The sequence below is a fragment of the Elephas maximus genome, chromosome 3, assembly GCF_024166365.1.
Source record: "Elephas maximus indicus isolate mEleMax1 chromosome 3, mEleMax1 primary haplotype, whole genome shotgun sequence".
Classification (NCBI taxonomy): Eukaryota; Metazoa; Chordata; class Mammalia; order Proboscidea; family Elephantidae; genus Elephas; species Elephas maximus.
Genome location: NC_064821.1, coordinates 114,522,596 through 114,546,952, shown reverse-complemented (window position 1 = coordinate 114,546,952; position 24,357 = coordinate 114,522,596). Strand labels below are relative to the sequence as shown.

At 36.2% G+C, this 24,357-nt stretch overlaps 1 protein-coding gene and 1 pseudogene across 3 annotated transcripts; one reads left to right on the top strand and one right to left on the bottom strand.

The window, feature by feature from the left end:
- The window catches only part of LOC126071337 (tigger transposable element-derived protein 1-like), a 133,044-nt pseudogene extending 129,711 nt beyond the window's left edge, over window positions 1-3,333 (bottom strand).
- A 99-nt stretch (window positions 3,334-3,432) lies between these two features.
- DEPDC1 (DEP domain containing 1) lies at window positions 3,433-23,273 on the top strand. 3 transcript variants are annotated; one of them, XM_049875975.1, is made up of 12 exons: window positions 3,433-3,563; window positions 6,602-6,867; window positions 10,121-10,274; window positions 10,715-10,833; window positions 11,445-11,575; window positions 13,810-13,857; window positions 16,302-16,442; window positions 16,919-17,779; window positions 18,227-18,399; window positions 20,499-20,675; window positions 21,779-21,964; window positions 22,578-23,273. In XM_049875975.1, the coding sequence occupies exons 1-12, from the start codon at window positions 3,516-3,518 to the stop codon at window positions 22,716-22,718; spliced, it is 2,445 nt and encodes an 814-aa protein (XP_049731932.1). In that variant the 5' UTR covers window positions 3,433-3,515; the 3' UTR covers window positions 22,719-23,273. The 3 variants fall into 3 exon arrangements, with proteins under 3 accessions (XP_049731932.1, XP_049731933.1, XP_049731934.1); XM_049875976.1 differs by lacking the exon at window positions 16,919-17,779; XM_049875977.1 differs by lacking the exons at window positions 16,919-17,779; window positions 21,779-21,964.
- Window positions 23,274-24,357: the final 1,084 nt, after the last annotated feature.

The following is a 24,357-nucleotide window of genomic DNA, read 5'->3' as shown; positions in this document are numbered from 1 at the left end:
AATAGTATTCCCTGTCAGAGTGTCTCTAAAAAACATAGGTAATATTAAGCTGTGGCTACTCATAACACATCCCCACGCTTCTGTCAGTTTGTCACAAAGGTGATCCAGTAGAATGTGAAGATTATAGAACAATATCATTAATATCACACGCAAGCAAAATTTTGCTGAGGATCATTTAAAAGCGGCTGCAACAGTATATCAACAGGGAACTGCCCAAAGTTCAATCTGGATTCAGAAGAGGACGTGGAACCAGGGATATCATTGCTGATGTCAGATGGATCCTGGCTGAAAGCAGAGAATACCAGAAAGATGTTTATCTGTATTTTATTGACTATGCAAACACATTGGACTGTGTGGATCATAACAAATTATGGATAACATTGCAAAGAATGGGAATTCCAGAACTCTTAATTGTGCTCATGAGGAACCTGTACATAGATTAAGAGACAGTTGTTGGAACAGAACAAGGGGATACTGCATGGTTTAAAGTCAAAAAACGTGTGTGTCAGGGTTGTATCCTTTCACCATACTTATTTAATGTGTATGCTGAGCAAATAATCTGAGAAGCTGGACTACATGAAGAATGGGGCATCGGGATTGGAGAAGGATTCATTTACAACCCGCGTTATGCAGATGACACAACCTAGCTAACTGAAAGTGAAAAGGACTTGACGCATTTACTGACTGATTAAGATCAAAGACCACAGCCTTCAGTATGGATTACACCTCAACATAAAGATAACAAAAGTCCTCACAACTGGACCAATAACATCATGGTAAATGGAGAAAAGATCAAAGTTGTCAAGGATTCCATTCTGCTTGGATCCATAATCAACACCCATGGAAACAGCAGTCAAGAAATCAAAAGATGCATTGCATTTGGCAAATCTACTGCAATAGACTTCTTTCAAGTATTAAAAAGCAAAGATGTCACCTTTAGGACTAAGACACTCCTGACTCAAGCCATGGTGTTTTCAATCACCTCATGTGCATTCAAAAGTTAGACAATGATCAAGTAAGACGGAAGAAGAATTGATGCCTTTGAATTAAGGCGTTGGAAAAGAATATTGAATATACCATGGGCTTCCAAAAGAACGAACAAATCTGTCTTGGAAGAAGTACAACCAGAATGCTCCTTAGAAGTGAGGATGGTGAGACGAGGTCTCATAGACTTTGGACATGTTATCAGGAGGGATCAGTCCCTAGAAAAGGACAGCATGCTTGGTAGAGGGCCAGTGAAGAAGAGGAAGCCCCTCAACGAGATGGATTATCACAGCGGCTGAAGCAATGGGCTCAAGCATAGCAATGGCTGTGAGGATGATGCAGGACTGGGCAATGTTTCGTTCTGTTGTACATGGGGTCTCTATGAGTCAGAACCAATTTGACAGAACAACAACAACTCATAACACCAGTTTGCACTTGGTTACTAACTTAAAAATAGGCAGTTAGAACCTACCCAGCAAGGCTGCGGAAGAAAGACCTGGTGATCTGCTTCCATTAAGATTACAGCAAAGAAAATCCTATGAAACAATTCTACTTTGTAGCACATGAGGTTGCCATGTGTCAGAATCAACTCAACAGCAATAGGTTTGTTTTTTGTTTGTTTTATTTTTACTCATAACACCAAAGCCTTTATGTGAGATGATTTTCAACCAGTTTGTTAGGTGCTGTCAAGTTAATTCCAAACCAGAGAGCTGGACAAAAATGAAAAATAAATTTTGGCTTTCACATTCTCATCTGCATTTCATTCTGAAGGGGCATAGGCTGCAAAAGAAAAAAATTCTAGGACATTGTATTCTAACGCCAGATTACAAAAATGGTTATCGCTATTTTGTGACATCCACTATTCTACATTTTTCCTTAACACGTATGCAGGATTTAGTTGACTGCTCATGTTTATCAAGTGCTTTTTCAAAATTCCTACCCACTGGCCCTGCTTAGAAAATAGATGCATCTCCATCTGAACTATCCTTTAATTCCATGGTTAAGGTAAACTCCAGATCATTACTCTACCACTCCTTCCTAGAACAGTTTCTCTTCTCTCTCCTTAAGCCCTAACCTCTAAAATTGCTGTTTAATTTCCAAATTAATTCTTCCACAGCTTCAAAGCATTCATGCATTCTCTCACTCAGCTGAACTAAGGGGTTCCTAGCATCAAATAGTTTCATACAAGGGACAGAAAGAGCATTCATTCATAAGAGGATGTAGTCTGAGCTCTGCCAACTGGACCTAAGATTTTGGGCAAGTCTCTTCAATGCTCTGAACATTTGTAAAACGATCTTCGTTTGCAGATTTATTTTCCAAGATCCCACCACATTTTTAAGTGTATGGTCATGATGTAAACATAACCCATATTCTTATAAAGATAACCAAAAGCCAAACCCCTTGCCATCGAGTAGAGTCGATTCCGATTCATAGTGACACTATTAGGCAGAGTAGAACTGCCCCATGGGGTTTCCAAGGAGCGGCTGGTGGATTTGAACTGCCGACCTTTGGTTAAGAGTCTGAGCTCTTAACCACAGCGCCACCTTATAAGGATATGGCAGTAGATTTTAAATGAAGCAGTTTGGCAAGTTTTACACCTTTTCCAAGCCCCACATTGTGTATACTTATGAAAATCTACTTATGCTCCACTCTCCAATAGAATTAAGAGGGGTTTAAAGGTACGTTTTTGCGTTGGGGCCCCTGCTGAGATGTAGGAGGAGAGAGCGCTCTGCAAAAATCCACTGAGTTTTTTAAAAAGCAAAACTACCGGTGGTAGTTCCCGAAAGGTACGCTGTGGGGGTGCTTTGCTTTACGTGCTAACACTACTGGAAACCCGTTGAACCCGTTGCCTTCGAGTGGATTCTGAATCAGAGCAACCCTATAGGACAGAGTAGAATCGCCCCACAGGGTTTCCAAGGAGCGGCTGGTGGATTTGAACTGCCAACCTTTTGGTTTGCAGGCAAGCTCTTAGCCACAGGGCCACAGGGAGACACTGTAAAGCGCCGTTTCTGTTTTTGTTATTTTTTGTGTTTTCCTCTGTTCTTTTCAAGTGTCAACTTCCCTTAAACAAAAGGCTGGATTCCAAACAATCCTGTCTGGGACTAAAGCGCCATCTCTCCCCATCTCCCCTTTCTGAGAGCAGAAACTTAACTCCGCCTCACCAAAGACCGCAAGAGGGCGAAGCAGTGCCAGGGAAGCGGGGTGAAGCCGGAGCCTGGCCCACGGGCCTGGCCTTCGGGAGGGGCGCCATCCGCCGCGCCACGCGCCCCCCGCCCAGAACCGCCCGACCAGCCGGTGCCCTCCCACCTGGCCTGCCGGACCCGCGCGCACCTCGGCCCACTCCGGCATCAGCTCCCGCTCCCACTCTGGATTTGCGGCCGCGTCACGTGACCCTGCGGCTCGGCCAATCAGCGCAGCCCTTTGGAGTATTCAAATCGGCGGCGGGGCCAACGGCTGTTCCTGGCCACCTCCGGGACGGCGAGTCATGGCCCGCAGCCGGTTCTGACAGACGTCCGGGCCCGGTGGGCAGAATGGACAGTCGGGGTGTGCCTCCCGGGCCTTATCGGGCCACCAAATTGGTAAGTCAGTGCGGCATGACTAGATTTGCCAGCTGGGCTTGGGGGTGGCCTCCACTTTTATATGGAACCGTTTGTAATTTACCGTGATCGGAGCGATGAGTCCCAGAGCCCCACGGTTCAATGCAAAGGAAAAACCAAACCCACTGCGGTGGAGTGATTCTGACTCATAGCGACCCTATAGAACAGCAGAACTGCCCCATAGAGTTTCCGAAACTGTAATCTTTACGGAAGCAGACTGGCACATCTTTCTCCCGTGGAGCGACCTTTCGGTTTGCAGCCAAGCGTCACCAGGGTTCCCTGATGCTAAGGAGGGTGAGGGGAACAAACGGGCATCCTAGAACCCTCTCAGGGCGCGCCTCTCCCGGCTTCTTTGAGGGTCCCGGCCCTCTGGGGCGCTAGGTCCAAGGGGATAAGCCCCGGGAAGGCCGCGTCAAACTCTGGCTTTTGTTAGGAGACCCCTGGAGCGTCCACAGAACATTCTGATTTTAGCCGCGCCCCCCGCCCTTCTACCCCTGTGAGGCTCAGAGAACAATTGGGAATGAATTTCTGTGCTTTGCAGAGCCAAATTGAGGGCAAGCCCTAAAGTGACAGCTTCATTTTGCTGGGCCTGTCGGATTTGGTGCAGAATGCATAGATTATACTAGGTTCTGGCCAAATAGCACCAGGTAACAGCTGCCTATGTCAAAAGGCAGAAATATTTGGAAGTATCCATCAATAGCCGTTGTTGGTGGTCACTGGGTGTGTACCCTTACACAGTGTCTTGTGCGTTTAGATCTTCAGTAGCACGGTAACTTGCATTTGACTGATATTCTGTAGGTCACAACACCATTTTCACATGTAGTATCCCAGTACTTTCTCAGGAAATTGCCTAAGTGGGCGTGTATTATTAGCCCTACTTTATCTGTGTGGAAACCACAGCTCACAAAAGTGAAGTAACTCTCCTGAAGCCACATAACCAGTAAGTGGCAGGGCTGGGAGAATTCAGATCTTCCTGGTATGGTGTTCTCTGTATTTATTCTGCTGCTCAACAGGTTATTGATTGTGTTTATCCTTATAACGGATAGAATTTAAGACTGAAGGACCCTTAATCAAGTCACATTATTGTAAAATTCATTAAATTAGATGAAAGTAGAGCAAGCACATTGGGAAAAAAATTTTAATAAGTGCTTACTAGTAAGTGTATTAAATCCTCTTATACTTAAAACAAGCCTATTAAACCAAAACCAAACCCACTGCCATCGAGTCGATTCCAACTCATAGCAACCCCATAGACCTTATACTATTATCCCCATTTTATGGATAAGGATACTAAGGCACAGAGAATTAAAACAATTTGCCTAAAAGGTCATATTAAGCAATAAGTGGTAGAGCTAGAGTCAGGAAACAAACTCCAGCAGTTTGACTCCAGAGCCCACTTTTAAAACCACTACACTGTACTGCATCTCAGGAAAAGTTATCCTGTAACTGACTTAAAGTCAGGGACCCCTTCTGTCATTTTCACTACTGTGTTCCCAGACCAGTATATAGTAGGCAGCTCAAAGGTCTCTTGAATAAATACTATGAGAAGAAAAGAATACAGTCACTGATTTTTTGAGTTCTTGGGTGGCTCAAATGATTAAGCGCTTGACTACTAGCCAAAAGGTTGGCGATCTACTTCTGAAATATCGCAGCCTTGAAAACCCTGTGAAGCAGTTCTCCTTGCACATACAGGGTCGACAGGAGTCGGAATCTACTCAGTGGCAACTAACAACAACGACAACTGTATTTTTGGCCCTTAAATTTTGCACTGTGATGTTGGGGCCACATAGGTTAGATAAGTGGTAGTAAAGCTAGTGGTGGCATAGCTGTGGTTACAAATCAGATTTTTTGACCTGATAGAATTTTTCAATTAAAAATAGATGTTTTTATTCTGCACTAGTTCGTTTTTGATTGTTTGAACCACCACAAACCCCAAAATTTAGCTGATTTGGGGACAATTTGGAAAACATTAGTACCTTTTTAAAATGTAAATATGTCACAGTGTCATTAAAAATGCAATGCATTTGCAGTTTACTTAAGTTACTCGGCCTGTTCTATGTTCCCTATAGGAATCGTCATATAAGTAAATACATAGACTATTTTAATATTAAAGCTTTTTTTGCCAATAAAACTATTGTCTGCCCTGAGATTTGTTTGGCCAGCATGTTAGTTGAGAGTACAGGTTTTAGAGTCAGTCAAACCTGAGTTTGAATGCCTGGGTTCAACATTTAGGTGTGTGAACTTGGCCAAATTATTGAATTTCTCTGTGCTTCATTTTCTTTATAAAATGGGAAATACTAGTACAAAGCAGAAACCCTGGTGGTGCAGTGGTTAAGTGCTACAGCTGCTAACCAAAAGGTCGGCAGTTTGAATCCACCAGGCACTCCTTGGAAACTGTATGTGGTAGTTCTACTCTGTCCTATAGTGTCAGTTATGAGTCGGTTTTATTCATAGAATTCTGAGAATTACAGTGAAATGATCAATGTAAAGCACAGTGCCTGACACACAAATACTAGCAGTATATTCCACCACCACCGCCACCAGTTGATTCTAAACTGAAAGGTTGGAGGTTCAAGCCTACCCAGAGGAGGCTCCTCGGAAGAAAGGCCTGACAAGCTTCTTCCAAAAAAATTAGCCACTGAAAACCCTGTGGAGCACAGTTCTACTCTGATACACATGGGGTCGCCATGAGTTCTAAATAATAGTTGAAGTAAAAAACAGGAACAAATGCTTTCTTTTTTGAGGACCAAGAAGCAAGCCATTGCAGTTCTCCTTTCTTAATCCTAGGCTTCCTAAACAAGTTAACCATCCAACAGAATGTTTTTAGTAAAAACTTACATTAAAATATTATCAATAAAATCTGTATTGAGATATAAAAGTTTATGTAGCACAAAAAAGATGAATTTCTTCATGAATTTTTATAGTGTAATAAGATACAATGAAAGATTTCTTGGTCTAATTTATTTCAAATCATTGAGATTTCATTCCTCCCCCCCCCCCCGCCCCCTTCTTTTTTGCAGTGGAATGAAGTTACCACATCTTTTCGGGCAGGAATGCCTCTAAGAAAACATAGGCAACACTTTAAAAAATATGGCAATTGCTTCACAGCAGGTGAAGCGGTGGACTGGCTTTATGACCTATTAAGAAGTAATAGCAATTTTGGTCCTGAAGTTACAAGGCAACAGACTATCCAACTGCTGAGAAAATTCCTTAAGAATCATGTAATCGAAGATATCAAAGGCAGATGGGGATCAGAAAATCTTGACGACAACAATCAGCTGTTCAGGTAATGAACAGATATATAACTGCATAATGGAATTGCTTAACAATTAAGTTTTATTTCTCTCCACGTCAATTATATTTTTACTAAAACAGTAGCTTCTTCAGGAGAAGTAGTGTGTTCTTTAGATAACTGTTACTGTTCCTAGTCTAATTAAAACCATTTAGAAAAATAGTAAGTTTAAAGTTAATTGCTATAAAATTCATTTTTTTTAATTTGAAATAGTATATGTAATAAGGAAGTGGGTGAAGAGAGTGAGAAATTATTATTCTGTATATTTTGAAAACCCTGTCACTTTTCAAAGACTGATTATAACTGGTTTTTAATTTCATACATTCTAGATTTGCAAAGACAAATTCATAGGTCCTTGTTCTCAAGGAACATATAATCTAATCTAATCTAAGAATACATATGATAAATAATAGCAAACTTTCTATAATAAATAACAGAATAAAAGTATATACCACAGGGTCTAGAGAATATTTAGTAAGCAGCTATCATGTACCAGAAACCCTCTTTTATGATTTAGATATTTTCTTATGTAACCCCTAGACTAGCCAAGCAGAGTAGGTATTAACCCCTTTTTACAGATGAGGAAACTGAGGCCATGTTTCAATAAATACCATTCCCTGTGTCTGAAATATTCCACACTGAAATACTGAGCATGTTTGTCAGACTGGCAACTTTATACATTTTTGTCTAATCTCAGCTCCATTGTAGCTTCTTCTGTGCAGCATTTCTGAATCCCTTGGGCCAGCATAATTGCTTTTTCTCTCACATGCACACTCTGTTCTTTGTTACATATCCATTAAACTAGGTCGTTGGATTCTAATGTCCATGATTTTTTCCTCTACATTAGTAATTTTCAATTGAAATGTCTTAGAAATTGATTCTCGCCTGTGTGCCAAAAATGATTTATGTCATACGAGTAAATTAAAATAATAAACATGTATAGTCTGTTTTGTATAACACTCTACAAAGCTTTCCTTTCTTAACTACTCCTCAGTCTTCTTTGTAGGCTCCTGTGCTATTGCTCACCCTTTTAACTATTACTGGTCCTCAGGGTCCTGGACTTGTCCCAGTTCACCTGTGTCCCTGGGCAATCTTGTGTTACATCTTCATCTGCTTTTTCTATGACTTCCAAATCTCCAACCCAAATCTCTCTGCTGAGCTTTAGGCCCATTCATTAAACTGCCTGCTAGTCAGACACTTCAAATGTGGCATATGGAAAATTACTTTCTTCCCCTAAATTAAATCACATCTTCTCATGTTCCGTATATGAGTGAATGGTACTGTCTTCTCTGTAGATGCTTTTATTTTTTTTTCTTTTTCCTCTTCTCTTGAGATATAACTATCAAATCACGTTGATCATGCTGCCTAATTAGTTTTCTAATCTGCCCGTTTCTCTACTATGAATGTTCCTTTTTTAGGCCATTATTCTCTCTCTTACCTGAATTTCTTCAGTAACTCCTCAACTAGTCTCTCTGATCCTAGCCTTTCACAGTGGTAATAAAGCTTTAAAGTATTTAGAAATAAAGCTTATAAAAAAATGTACAAGTCCGTACTAGGGAAAATTACAAAATTTTATTGAGGGGAATAAATGGAATTAGATGCCCTATTCTTTTTTTTTATTATTATTCATGAATAAGAAGACTTAGTATCATAAATAAGTCAGTTCTTCGCAAAGTAATAAATAAATTCAGTGCATTTTCATTCAAATCCCCAATATAATTTCTTACAGATTTTGACAGATTCTTAAAATTCATTTGGAGATGTAAAGACCCAAGGCAGTTTTAAAGGAAAAGAATTGCCTTACCTGATCTCCCCCACCTGATATCTAGGCTTAAATTAAACTTAAAAAAATTAAGTATTAAAAAAATAAACCCACATATATATGGGAAGTTAGTATAAGACCAGTATACCTTCACAAATCAAGGGGTCAAAGAAAGATTATTCAATGAATGTGTTCAGACAATTAGGTATCTATGAGCAAAAATATAAAATTAGATCTTGATCTGTGCCACAAAAATAAATTGTATATGGATTAAGTACCTAAATATGAAAAATAAAACTCTTAAAGTATATGAAAATAATTTATGACATTGGGGTAAGAAGGAACTTATAAGGTCACTGAAAGCATATGTATAAATTTAATGTATGATAAATGATACCATAAAATGAAAAAAAAGCCGTATCTTGCTTATGTATATTAAAAGTAAAAAACATGGACAAGAAGGAAATGCATTAACTATATGTTACGGATTTCCCTTAGGAAACGAGGGAACGAAATGGGATAAGCAAAGAATTCATAGGGAACTTCAATCTATAATACTTTCATTAAAAATTAAAGTCCGTGACAAAGGGTTAATAATTACACTGGTTTATGGTTACATAGAAACCCTAGTGGCATACGGTTAAGAGCTACAGCTGCTAATCAAAAGTTGGCAGTTCGAATCTACCAGGCACTCCTTGGAAACTCTGGGGCAGTTCTACTCTGTCTTATAGGGTCGCTATGAGTCAGAATCGACTCCACGGCAGCAGGTTTGGTTTCTTTTTTTTTTTTTGGTTTATGGTTACATATGTGGATGTTAGTTTGTATTCTCTATACTTTTATGTGTCTTTGAAATATTTTATAATAAAATGAAGGGAAGAAAGAACACTCTGATCAGCGGCAGCAACATAGGCCAAGGCCTGGAAATAGGAACAATCATGGTCAAACAAAAAGCAGAAAATACATACAAATTAGATAGCTCTTCAAAAGAATTCAGAAAATGTGGCATTCTAGAGCCATTTTGTGCATAAGCAATAGCTCTCTACCAGAATCGATCCTAATAATAACCCTGAGTTATCCAGAAATAAAGAAGCCCTGGTGGCACAACAGTTAAGCACTCAACTGCTAACCAAAAAGAAGTTTGAACCCACCTGGAGGCTTCACAGAAGAAAGACCTGACAATCTGCTCCCGTAAAGATTACAGTCTAGAAAAGTGGGCAGTTTTTCTCTGTCACATGGGGTCACTATAAGTCAAAATCACCTTAACAGCACCTGATGGCAATGATCCAGAAATAAAGTTAAAATATGTACGGTATACTAAAGAAAGCAGGCAACTATTAAAACAGTTTAGAAAAGTTTAGTGGGAAATTGATTTCTTGGTAATGTAAATCAGGTTCTTTCTGTGATTTTTTTTTTTTTTAACTAAATTGGCTTTAAAAGTTTGTTTCTGATCTCACATTATTCAATTGCATATTATTTTTAAACTAGATTTCCTACAACTTCTCCACTTAAAACTCTTCCACGAAGACATCCAGAATTGAGAAAAAACAGCATAGAGAACTTTTCCAAAGATAAAGATATTTTTAAATTACGAAACTTATCTCGTAGAACTCCGAAAAAGCATGGATTACATTCCTCTCAGGTAAAACATTCTTTTACTAGTCATTAGTTTAAATATAATTACCATGTGGTCAATAATAGAATCATTAAAAGTTAAGTGATTCTTTAATACTTGAAGCCAATACTGAAATCTCCCAACCTACATTGAATTTTTAAACTTTTCTTTAAATTTGTTTGGAACCCAAAGAATCAGTTATAAAAATGGTAGTGAAACAATGGTACTTTAAGCAATATTTATATAATTTAAGCATGTTTTGTTTTAAATTGACCTGAGGGGTATTATGAGGACAGCTATAAAACCAAAAACTCCATCACTGTATGTAACATTTCAGGTAACACTTACCTTGAACTTCACAATGGACTGATATTAATAGAATGGCTAAATATTGAGGGTGGTATCTGTTCAATAGTTCCCTAATTTAAGTGTAACAAATTAAACCGTGGTTTTTTTTTTTTTTTTAGGAAAATGCAGAGAAAGTAAAGTGTGAAATAATCAATGAAGATCAAGAAAGCTCAGTCAATAACAGAGAAATAAGCCAGGAAGATGTTGAAGAAGTTTGGAGATATATTATTCTGATCTAGTAAGCTAAAACTAAGCTGTAACCAAGTTCCTGGGGTGTTTAGATTGTTAATTTGACATTTTCATCAAAACAGGTAAACTAAAACAGATTAGTCCTTAAAGCTTAGAATTTAATCTGCGTACATGTTTCTAAATAAGTGTTCTTGTTATAGCTCTGGTATAGTAGAAATAGAATGTTTTCCATATGATATGCTTTTAATTTGACTCAAAGCTGTAGCTAGCTATAAATTGGGATTCATATTGAACTCCTTAGAAGATTACTGAGATAAATACATTTGAAAATGGTTACTAAATATAAGCCTTAGGAGTTTCGTTAAAAGAAAAAGGAAACATTCTGATGCCTTTATTTGCTTGTTTTCCAGTCATACATTTTCACATTTATAGAAACCCTGGTGGCATAGTTGTTAAGTGCTATGGCTGCTAACCAAGTGTTGGCAGTTCAAATCCACCAGCCACACCCTGGAAACTCTATGGGGCAGTTCTACTCTGTCCTATAGGGTTGCTATGAGTTGGAATCAATTCCACAGCAACGGGTTTTTTTTTTTTTTTTGGTTATTCTGTTCCACTTATTTTGTGGGGGAAAAAATTTTTTCTGTTCTTTCTTTTATTTAGCCTACAAACTGTTTTAGGTGTGCCATCCCTAGAAGAAGTCATAAATCCCAGACAAGTAATTCCTCAATATATAATGTACAACATGACCAATACCAGTAAACATGGAGTAGTTCTACTACAAGACAAATCAGGTTGGTATCACTAAGCTTACATAGTAAAAAAAAGTCAGAATCTTTTCATACTTGCTAAGAAGGAGGTAGATATAGTGAGGGTGGAAAGCTGCAAGTTGAATTCTTTAATTGGGGAAGGAAGCATCGGGGGCTATTGTTATCTCACCATAGGTGCTCTAGCAATCACAGGGGAACATTTTTAAGTGAAGATTATTCATGCTATTATAAGAAATACTTTAGCCTTAAGGTGAATTTATGTATGATTTAAAAAAAAATAAAAAGACTTAAACATCTAAAGGGTATACAAGTACAATAAAAATTATTGACAAACTGTATTTTTTATTGATGACCTACAATGTGGCAGGCACAGTGTTAAAGATTTAGTGACAGACAAGCTATGATGGTCCATGCCTTCATGGAGCCTACATGAATAATTAAATGTAGATTTGCAGGGGTCAAAACATACACACAAAACTATTGTAACGCAGAAAAGATAAGCCCAAACTCTCAACACGAGTGTTTTATAGGGCACTGACTTTTTTGTACTATGTGTAGTTATATAGGAGCCCTGGTGATGCAGTGGTTAAAGTACTAGACTGCTAACCAAAATATCAGTGGTTCAAACCCATCAGCTGCTCCCTGGAGAAAGACATGGCAGTCTGCTTCCATAAAGACTACAGCCTTAGAAACCCTGTGGGGCAGTTCTACTCTATCCTACAGCGTTGCTGTGAGTCAAAACTGACTCACTGGCAATGGGTTTATTTGGTTTTTATTTTTTGTTTTTGTTTTGTACTTATGTAATATATTGATTTCAGATATAAGATAAGAAAATCAGGAAAATAATTCAAGCCAGATGCATTAGAAAACTTAGACTGTAAATAAATATATTCATAAATATATTTTCAAAGTGTTGGCTCATCTTTTTTTATAGAAAATTGCTTTTTAAAGAATTAAGCGATGTGCATTACCTTGAGTTTCTCTCTTTGGGCGAGAACTTTGAGGTTTTAATTATAGACACATAATGTAAATATCAAACCTGATGAGTTTTGATGAATTTATAGTGTTGTACGTGAATGTGGCTTTGGACCAGTCCCATCTTTCATTACCTAAAATAACATGCTTAATAGTATATACTTTCATTTAAGCTTTCTACTCTTTCTAACCATAAACTTTTCCAGTCAAATGTGTCTGTGGTCTTTGTGTCAAAAATTGCTAAATTTTTATGCAGTGTATTTCAGTTAGTGATAATTGAAAGATTTTAAACAAGACTTATTATGAAACCAACACCAAATCCTTTGCCATTGAGTTAACTCATGGTGGCCCCGTGTGTTACAAAGTAAAACTGCTCCATAGGGTTTTCTTCGCTGTAATCTCTTGTAAGGAGCCCTGGTGGCACAGTGGTTAAGAGCTTGATAGCTAACCAAAAAGTCGGCAGTTTGAATCCACCAGCTGCTCCTTGGAAACTCTGTGGGGCAATTCTACTCTGTCCTGTAGGGTCACTATGAGTCAGAATTGACTCAACAGCAGCAGGTTTTTGTTTTTTTTTTTTTAATCTTTACACACACAGATTGCCAAACCTTGCTTCTGCAACACCACTGAGTGAGTTTCAACCACCAATCGTTAGGTTAGTAGTTAAGCGCAAACTGTTTGCCCCACCCAAGAGCCTTATATTCAGATATAGCCCTTTTCAATCACACGTTTTACCCAAATCAGTAATATTCAAATGGCAAAGCTATAGGCAGAACAGAAACAGCAATGAAAAGGGTGGTGGTAGTAGATAAAGATGAATGTTAGAAGTTTATTTCCAAACAGCCCATAAGTTAGTCCTTGATTTGGGGGTATTTAGTTGTTTTAGATATTGTGGGAAGAGTCAAATTCAAGATTTCTATCTTTATAAATTTTTCAATACTGGCTTTATTCTATTTCATGTTAAACATACAATACTTTTTAACTCTGGTATTTTTGTTGTTGTGTGCCATTGAGTCGATTGCAACTCATAGCAACTCTCTAGGACAAAGTAGAACTGCCCCATAAGGTTTCCTAGGCTGTAATCTTTACAGGAGCAGGTTGCCAGGTCTTTTCTCCCATGGGGCAGCTGATAGGTTCAAACCACTGATAAATGTGTGTATGTGTGTATGGAGTGTGTATATATTATATATAATACAATTAGAAATAATAAATGTGAGATTTTAAAGGACACTGTTACAGTATTTGTGGGATTTACTTTTAAATGTTCTTTTTTTTTTTTTGCGTAGAAGACCTCCCTCACTGGGTATTATCTGCCATGAAGTGCCTAGCAAACTGTAAGTTAAACAAAGAAATGTTTTATATTGATAGTATTTAATAGGAACTATGGAAAATTTTAAAGTAATTTATAGAAGTCCTGATAAAATTAAACTATATCATTTCTCTTGATGTTTAAGTCAAAGTCTAGAGAACTGATTATATTTTTTTGCATATAGAATGTGTTATGGAGCCCTTGATATTTTCTACACAGAAGGAAATCTAATAATTCAAGCCTGTCATGTATAGCTCGGCTGCTAACCAAAAGGTTGGCAGTTCGAATCCACCAGGTACTCCTTGGAAACCCTATGGGGCAGTTCTGCTCTGTCCTTTAGGGTCGCTGTGAGTCGGAATCGACTCAATGGCAACGGGTTTGGTTTTTTGTTTGGTATCATGTCTAGCTCAAGTAACACAAATCTAAAATCCTAGGATAGAGGGTCTCAAGGGACTTTTAGGTATAATTTATACCATTTGCCTCAGTGAGGCCCAGAGAGTTCAAATGGCATATCCAAAGTAAAGCAGCTTGTAAGTGAAAATGATTCAGCCAGAAATGAAGTCTCATCAAGCCCACCTCAGTTCCCTTGCCACTGTACATCATTTCAGTAATCAAGTGCTTTATAATATGTTTCTATTCCATAAGACTTTCTAGCTTTTATAACGTTCTACTCCATAATGGGGCTTTTATGTTTATGAAAAAAGTTATTTAATACCCTGGTTCAAGTATAAAACCTTAACTACTTTCAAAATAAAAAAAAATTGTGCCAAGGTATATGCTTCTAAATCACTAAAAGTTAAATTATAATTTAATAATTTTAATTAAAAATTATTTTTTCTAGTTCTTATAAAACTAGTTTTTTTTTTTTACTATAATGGGGTTTTATTAATGCTCAAGATAAGTATATATTCCCTTGTTGTCCACTGGGTGTCAATATGACAAAAATAACAAAAAACTGCAATAAAATGAATAAGTTATAGCAATATTTTATTTCTCAAATCAAGTTAAAGATCTTGATCATAAACTTAAGATTTTTTAACTTTTTTTTGTTTTTTTTAATATCTTCTACCTTCCCACCTATCTCTCTCGTACCTTGACTCCTGGTTAGCAACTCAGATAAGTATATTTACAGGGATTTTTCTAATGTCCCTTCTTTAGAGATTTGTATCTTCCCTCTCTTCCCAGTCCATATTACACCTGTATGATACCAAATATGTACTTTATTGGATTCCAATTTAATAACAATGTATTTAGCCAGCGGCAGTATTAAGACTTTTACTTAACTTGTTTAATTAGTAAAAGTAATTCTCTGAGATAGAGGAATCAGTAATCAGTGTAACATCCCCAGTTCCCCCCGCCTCCCCACACACAAGAAATAAAAACAAGGCTTAGAGAGTCTTCTGCTTATTAAACGTAGAAATTCCTAGCTTCACCTTCAAAGATTCTGAACTGGTAGAGGAATTTGTATTTTTGATAGGCACGTCATGGGTGATCCTAGTCCATTGTCCATACTTTAAATGTTGTTGGATCTTAAGGCCCTGGGCCTTGTTCTCACCTGACACTGCTCTAAGTTCTTATTCTAGCCTGTGCTACAATGGGAATATTTAATCTTGGACAAGTTATTCTGAGCCTCGTTTTCCTCATCTGTGAAATAAGAGCAAATTTTATTTTTGAGATAGACACTAATGAGTGTGCATGATTATCTTAATAGTCATGTTAAACTAAACTAAAAAAAAAAACAGTGTAAAGGTATTATTTTAAATGATTAAGGGCATACTTCATGTCAGGCAAAATTTATTTAAGAAAATGTAAATTTACAAAAGATAATTTGGAGGAATTATTTGTATTATCCAAATAGTCTTTGCTTTAAAAAAGGGATTACAGTTAAGTCCCATTAAGGATAGACTTCTCTAATGCTTTTAAAATATAATATTTTAAAATTTTGCTTTATCTATAATTTTTCAGGTATATAAATATTAAAATGAAACAAAATGCTAGTAATTGCTTGCAGTAATTTCTGGTAAACAGAAAATAAGAAGGAATGAGATGTGTACAACTGTGTAAAATTTTAAATTGTGGCAGAATATTCTGTTACAGCATAGTTCCTTCCTGAAATAAAAGTTTTATACTTCTTACAATTATATTTAATTTTTTTATTTAAAAATTATTTATATATGTAAATATATGTATTTACACACATACACACATATATAAACAAAAAAACATGTATATATATACATATATATATATATATATATATGTATATATATACATATATATCCCGCCTGTTTTGCCTTCTACTTCTTAGGGCCAAGAAGTAATGATACGAATAACCCAACTTATGTTGGATTTGAACGAGATGTATTCAGAACAATTGCAGATTATTTTCTAGATCTCCCTCAACCTCTACTTACCTTTGAATATTATGAATACATATATATCCTGCCTGTTTTGCCTTCTACTTCTTAGGGCCAAGAAGTAATGATACGAATAACCCAACTTATGTTGGATTTGAACGAGATGTATTCAGAACAATTGCAGATTATTTTCTAGATCTCCCTCAACCTCTACTTACCTTTGAATATTATGAATTATTTGTGAATATTTTGGGTATGTATGGATTTTTACTTGTTATTTAAATTCATTTTATTAATGTTTTCAAGCTTCCCATAATTAAAAATTCTAAAAGTATAGGTAAATATGAAAATGATAGACTATGAAATATTTTAAAATTCAGTGATATTATAGCTACCTTATAATTAAAAGTTATCTAGTTATTGTAGACTGAGAGCAGATATATTTAAATGTATTCTGGTCTACTACATTTAATTGGACTGTTGAAATAATTTTGAAAGTTATTTATATCACAAGAAGTGGGAAAACCTCTAATCGGTCTTGCACGTTTGTAACTGAATGTTTGTTGCATGTGTCTTATTTAAGTGGCTTCTGAATTAAACAACTGCTATTTTTACTATACTAACAATATATACTACAGTGATGCTTATTTTTTACTTCACTAAAGTTTTGTTTTATTTTTGTACACTGCCATACAGTTGCATCTTAATTTTTGTTTCATTTTCTGGTAGTTGTTTGTGGCTACGGCACAGTTTCAGATAGACCCAGTCGGATACATAAAATCCAGGATGATCCACAGTCTTCAAAAGTCCTTCACTTAAACAATTTGAATTCCTTCAAATCAACTGAGTGTCTTCTTCTCAGTCTGCTTCATAAAGACAAAAACAAAGAAGAACCAGATTCTACTGAGAAACTGCAGATAAGTGATCAAGTATTTCAAGACAGACGTGCTAAGAAAATGCAACTAGATAATTTAAGAAACAGAAGAGCCAATGCTAATGGCGTAATGGGAGGAAGCTGTCATAATTTAGTAGGCTTAAATAGTATGCATGCTCTGTCTTCTAACATCAAACCAAGGTGCTATTCTTTGGAAGGAATTGTAGATAAGCCAGACAGCTCAAGCAAAGAGGTCTCCAGTGTCTTCCATCAACCTGTTCTGAATACAGAAGTACAAAATAAACAATTTTTAGAGTCTAAGCCCAAACAGAAATCCTTACTGAATCTTCATTCAAAGGAAAGTATTCAAAAGCCACTCTGTGCTGGTTTTAAGAGAACCTCTACTTTGACGGTTCAAGACCAAGAGGAGTTATGCAATGTTAAATGCAAGTCAAAGCAGCTTTGTAGATCTCAGAGTTTGCTTTTAAGAAGTAGTACAAGAAAGAATAGTTACATCAGTACACAAGTGCCTGAAATTACCATGAAACCAAATCATATCAGTCATCTTGGACAAGGCAGCACAAGTGTACAAACAGCTATGGAAAGTCAACTGGGAGAATCTAGTACCACATTCAGTAAAAGACTCTACAAAAGTACAATAGAACTTTCAGAAAATTCTTTTTCTCCAGCTTCTTCTATGTTGACTGGCACACAAAGTAAGGTTGACGCTTTCAATGCATGTACCATTAACTTTTAGTGTTTACTAACCCTATGTTTTGCTTACCTGGTTTTTGTTCTCTGAAATTGCTTTATTTTTTTCCTCCAAAAGCAAAATGTCTCTTATTCTAAAAGACTTTTCTCATGGCATAGTCAAGATTCATTCTATTTGCCTAAAGCACTTACTTTCTTTTTCTTCAGTTTCACTTATTCTGAATTACTTTATTTGTAATAAGTGAAGGACTTTAACACTTAGAAATAGGTTGTGAGGAAAATAATGATCTTACCATGATTTGAAAAATGGAAATTTCTAGAAATAGTCAAAAGAGATGAAATTCTAAAGTATTATTTTGCCGTCTTTATATGCTAACTGTATATGCTAGTAATATGAACTAGTGGCACTGGTGATTTTTTTTTTTTTTCCTATTGGCAACTTTACCTTCTAGGTTTGCTGCAGCCTCATTTAGAGAAGGTTGCCATCGATGCTCTACAGTTATGTTGCTTGTTACTTCCCCCACCAAATCGTAGAAAGCTTCAACTTTTAATGCGTATGATTTCTCGAATGAGTCAAAATGTTGATATGCCCAAACTCCATGATGCAATGGGTACAAGATCACTGGTAAGTTGCTTTCTTGAGAAAAGAGTAAACCTCGGCTTATAAACCAAAAAAAGAAAACCTATTTAAAAATACTACTCTAGTGATGTTTTGGTCTTGAAATCCTAGATTTTGGGTTTAGAATGTCTCTCTGCATTTGCTAGCAGCAGAATGTTGGTGCAGTATTCATTTGTCCCCAGTCTGTTACGCTTTCACATCCTGGTCTTTATCTTGACCGTAGATTTTGCTTCCTCACTTATTCTATATCACTTACTAGTGATTGACCTAGCCTGTCAGACCACATTATACTGCCTTGTGCCAGTTCTGTTTGGTGGGGTCTTAAGGTCACTATAATTCTGTGGAAGTAGAAAACTAATGGGGAATTCACATACGGTAAATCAAAGTGTTTCAGAGAGTGTGGTAATAGGAAAGATGGATTGGATTATGACAGCAGGTCACTGTGGGCAAAAAGTTGAGAGACACTATTACCAACCAGTCTCAGGCTCCTAGTAAGGATGGTGATGGAAGCATTTATATGCAGATATTGATTGGAAATTAACCTTGAACAATATCTTTATTTGTTTTTTTAAGCTGCTACTTCTTCAAATTTTAGCTTCAATTTAGAAGAGTTTCTCATAGCAGCTAGGGATCTGGAACTAAGCTGTGTTCTTCCATTCATTATTAAGGACAGTGCTTTAGTATTTACAGACCAAATATGAAAAGGAATTCTTGAGTAAGTAAGGTACCATAAAAAGGCATAGGGAAGTTTGTAGCAGAAGATGTTTTAAGAGACATGAATGGAAAGGTGTTAATTTTGGTTTTATACTTTTTGAGTCTGAGGTTATAGGAAAGTGAAATTTATCAAAGAGAATGTTGGAAATGCGAGCCTGGTGAAGAAAGGCCAGGGCAGAAAGCAGATTTTTTTAGTCATCCACATACAGATAGTAGTTGAAGTTATGAGAGTAGATGAACTCTCCAAGGCTAAGAATGTAGAGAAAGAAGAAGAAAAAGCTGAGGACTGAGCTTTGGAAGGAGACAGGAAAACCTGTCTGACAGGTAGGAATGAAACTCAAAATATTTCAATTCAGTAAAAATCAATAATCATTTATTACGCACAAAATACTTAAAATAGAATTCCAATATTCTAATTATTTTACAGCGCCCTGGTGGCACAGTGTTTAAGAGCTACAGCCACTAACCAAAAGGTTGGCAGTTCAAATCTACCAGCTGCACTTTGGAAACCCTATGGGGCAGTTCTACTCTGCCCTGTAGAGTCGCTATGAGTTGAAATTGACTCAAGATGAATATGTGTGTGTTTTTTTCATTTTGTTTTGTTTTTTTAGTGGTTTATGTGAGTATGAGTGAGAGTAAATGAGTACTGAAACACAAAATTTATCACGGAATTTGAAGATTCCTTATGATGGAATTAAACAATGTATGTATTACGCATTGCTGTTTAAAAACGGATGGAATAAGCCTTAAAAACTAATTTCCAGAGTTTCAAAAGATAAATGATACCAACTTTGCAACCAATGATGAGTATAAGTGTTCTATATGCTATATATTCTCCTGCCTTATGTTTTTGTGGAATTAATGCATTAAGTTATTGTTCTCTAATAATCTTCAAATTTAAGCAACTTATATCCATATCCATATGGTATTCATAGAACGTCTGGTGTTTACTGATAAAATTGTGACAAAATTAAAAAAAAGCCTAAGGCTTTGTATAATGTTTTGGAATTATATTAAGGAAATACTTACCAAGTACTTTAAAAAGGACTAAAGTATAACAAAAAAACCAAAGACCAAACCCAGTGCCGTCAAGTTGATTCCAACTCATAGCGACCCTATAGGACGGAGTAGAACCGCCCCATAGAGTTTCCAAGGAGCACCTGGCAGATTTGAACTGCCAACTCTTTGGTTTGCAGCCGTAGCACTTAACCACTACACCACCAGACACTCTTAAATTTCTAACTTTAATAAATTATTGGCCTGGTTTTTAAGCCAAAATCTGCTTATCACCTTATCTCAGAGCTTCAGCAATAATGCTATCGAAAATTACTGATTTTCTGATTTATATGAAACATTACATTCTAAGTTCACATCTTTTAATATGTTTCTAGATGATACATACTTTTTCCCGGTGTGTGCTATGCTGTGCAGAAGAAGTGGATCTTGATGAGCTTCTTGCTGCAAGATTAGTTTCTTTCTTAATGGATCATCATCAGGAAATTCTTCAAGTACCATCTTACTTACAGACTGCAGTAGAGAAACAACTTGACTACTTAAGAAAGGGCCATGTAGGTATTGTGCGTGTTAAAATTCTCCTCATTGGTCAATTTCAAGTGGAAACTCATCTCAAATTAACCTAATCTAAAGGGGGACTTTATCGGCTCACAAAAACAACATCTAAAAAGCCAGGAATGTAGACAGAATTTGGAGACCCTGTTTCCATCCTTCCATCTCTCATTTCCATTTTGGTTTTGTGTTTGACAAATTGCTCCTTCATATGGTAGGGAATATTACTGAGAAAAGCTCTTGACTCACTTACTTGTGTTTGCAATCAAAAGAAAAAATCACTCTTTCACCTCTAATTTTAAAAGATCTGGGTTTGGACTCTGGCCCAATCTGGATGAAACGCTCATCCTTTGGGTAGTTGAGGGTGAATGGAGTGGAGAGGGGGACATACTCTGATAGGCCGTCCCATCCGTGTGTGTAGATTAAAGGAGAATGTTCTTCAAAGATAGAGAGGGTGGTGGGAGTAGTATGGGAAGGAACTTTTAAAAGAGAGAAGAAATGCTGAGCAGCCAAAAACAACAGATGTCTATTATATTCAGTCTTTGGCTGTCCACCATATGTATTCATGTTTCTTACCATACATCTCATTCTAATGTTGCCCTGGCTTATGAAAATTATAAACTATCCCTTACAGTTTCTTTCTCCTAGGCTTCAAAAACAGTAGACGAAAAACTCTTACTATGTCAGAACATTAATGTTTTAAGATGGAGTAATATATCACTTAGGTTGTTATTGTTTTGTAGTTAAAAGAATAAAACCCATGGTTAATAGTAATAATAATTTTGCTATTTAGTAAATAATCAACTTAATGCTTATTACATGCTAAGCACTTTATTATCTCCTGTGACCCGCATTATGAGATGAGGAAACAGGTCAAGAGAAATTAAATAGCTTGCTGAGGGCTACAAAGGTAGTAGGTTGTGGAGCTAAGATTTAGATTCTACTGACTTATCGCTAGTCTATACTGCTTAATACATTGTTCTGTTAATGTGTTGAACATTTGATTGGTAGTAAAATAATAGGGGCTAAATTCCATCAAAAGAATACCAAATAAGAGCATGACCAGAATTAATGTACTTGGACTATATTGTTGTGTCCACTGCAGATTAAAATTCCTGGAGATGGACTGATTGCTCCTTTGCCAACTTATTCATATTGTAAGCAGATTAGTACTAAAGAGTTTGATGAACAAAAAATTTCTGTCTCTCAAGCTGCAATTGCAGAGCTTTTAGAGAATATTATTAAAAACAAGAGTTTGCCTCTAAAGGAGAAAAGGAAAAAACTAAAACAGGTAAGAGAATGAACAGATTCTCAATCATATAATTTTTTTCTAATATGCTGCTGTTGATTATTACTTGATAACATTTAGAATCAAATTCTCATTTTAAAATATTCTTCTTTACTACTGGTGCCTTCTGTGATTATGCTTGGGTTAGTCTGGCAAAGCAGTTCTCAATTTGAATTATGATAAATATCTTTGTGTGAGTCATCATTACCATTTGAAATTTTTAGCTGTAAATCTGAACCCAGTAGCCACATGGTTCTGGCAAGTCCAATTCCAGGTTTAAGACACTCAAGGAAATACAAAACAGACCAGTTGCTACTAGATCCCTGTAACCTTTATAGGCTTTATCAGTGAGAAGGAAGAAGGTCTGGAATGTGGGGGGTGGGGGCTAGTGCCACATGGAATCCTAGAATATTAGTACTAACTGAGATCTAAGAGGTCTTACAGTCTAACTTTCACATATAAGAAAAGAGAGGAGGGATAAAGGACAAAGTGAAAGGAGCCTCATCTCTGTAATACAACTTTGAGAAAGGCAGTGAATGTATCATAAAATGTTGAGCACTGAATCAGCTAGGGAAATTATGTTAAATACCCTCTAAATCCTCACCTCATTTTTAAGTTTCAGAAGGAATATCCCTTGATATATCAGACAAGATTTCCAACCACAGAGAGTGAAGCAGCACTTTTTGGTGACAAACCTACAATCAAGCAACCAATGCTGATTTTACGAAAACCAAAGTTTCGTAGCCTGAGATACTAAATTAAAAATTATGTAATACTTGTGGAACTTTGATAAATGAAGCCATATCTGAGATTTCAGCTACTAGAAAGGAAGCGTGTTGTTAATAAGGTTTTCCTAAATAAACACACCGTGTAGAGATGTGTCAAAATAGCTTAATAAATGCATTTTCAGTGTGAGACTATTAACAAAACACTGGATCTCAACCGAGAACAAATAACCATGAGATTAAGTGATACCAAATATTTTAACAGAAACAATGTTTTTTATACAACTATCTGGAAAAGTTACGATGATGTATGTGAGAATTTTATTTACTTGAATTTTGAAAACTGACGCATTCATCGAGTTTAAGCTATAATTCTATTTTTTAGATGAAAAGAACTTACCTGCACATGTGCCTATTAGCTAGTTGTTAGGGTTACTTCTTTGTTTCTTAGTGTAAGAATATGAAGACTATTTGAAAACAGTGAATTCTCAACTGCTAAAGTTGCACTCCTTTGTATATTCTTTTTCCAGTTTTGATCTATTTATATATGTATGTGTTTTTAAACTGTGTGTGTGTATGTGTATATTTACATATGTCTGTGTATACATGTATGTGCATGTGTGTGTATGTATATATAAGACTATGATTTTGCCTTAAACATTTATCCCAATTGGTTCAGTCATTCATTTTTTTTCAATAAATATTTTGAATTCTTATGATCATGTGTTTACTAAAAGATGGAGATACAAATGAAGTATAAGACAATCACGTATTCATTTAAAAGATACTTATTTAGCAATTGCTATGTGCCTGTCATTGCTCCAGATATGGGGAGACAGTGATGAGCAAAACAAAAAAATCTCTTTCCTTATAGTATTTACTTTCTAATCACGGGAGATACACCCTTAAAATAGCAAGAGATTTCCTGTAATCAAAGCAAGCTGACGACTGACTTCTATGATTATGGGACAGTTCTCTAAGCTAGTAGTTTGCAAACTTGGTTGCACATTAGAATCATCTGGGTAGTTTTAAAACAATCCATATGCCCAAGGCCGACCTTATACCAGTTAAATCTGAATTTTGGAAATGGTATATAGGCATTGAGAATTAGTGCCCTAAATACATTTTATAACCATTTAAGTAAATGTGAAGGAGGAAGCACACTGGCTTTATTTTACATTGAAAGAAAATGTCAAATATAAATCCCTCATCATGATACAAGGTTCTCCAAATATCTGCTTTATTGACCTGGTACAAACTTGAAGCAGACTGTCTTCCATTGTCTACTCCCAGATTGTTTAATATTCATTCTTTAAGTGTGAAGAAATATGTAATGCCTGGGATATAATGGACACTCAATGTTCAATGGCCATTCTGATTTCTCAGTGTAATTCCATACTGTTGATTTATAAAATGGTTATGTTCCATTTAGCATTACTTTTATTAAAAATTTGGACAAAAAATGATGACCCTATCTTTAACCCAGAAGCCCCACCTATAAAATTATTAGACCAGATTAGAATTCTTTCCAAGGTATTTGTATGTGTAAACTTTTCCTTTTTAAAGGTATGTGATAATATGAATTCTGTTGCAAATTGAGATAAAAATTATTGTGGTATTGTAACAGTTTAATTTTGTTTTTGTATTTATTGAATGGCATTAAATATATAA

What these genes read in the sequence shown, in the direction of transcription:
- DEPDC1 (XM_049875975.1), top strand. Translation starts at nt 3,516, where the DNA reads ATGGACAGTCGGGGTGTGCCTCCCGGGCCTTATCGGGCCACCAAATTG. An exon ending in CAATGGGTACAAGATCACTG is followed by an intron (nt 18,400 to 20,498) that starts GTAAGTTGCTTT and finishes ATATGTTTCTAG; the next exon opens with ATGATACATACTTTTTCCCG. An exon ending in ACTACTTAAGAAAGGGCCAT is followed by an intron (nt 20,676 to 21,778) that starts GTAGGTATTGTG and finishes TGTCCACTGCAG; the next exon opens with ATTAAAATTCCTGGAGATGG.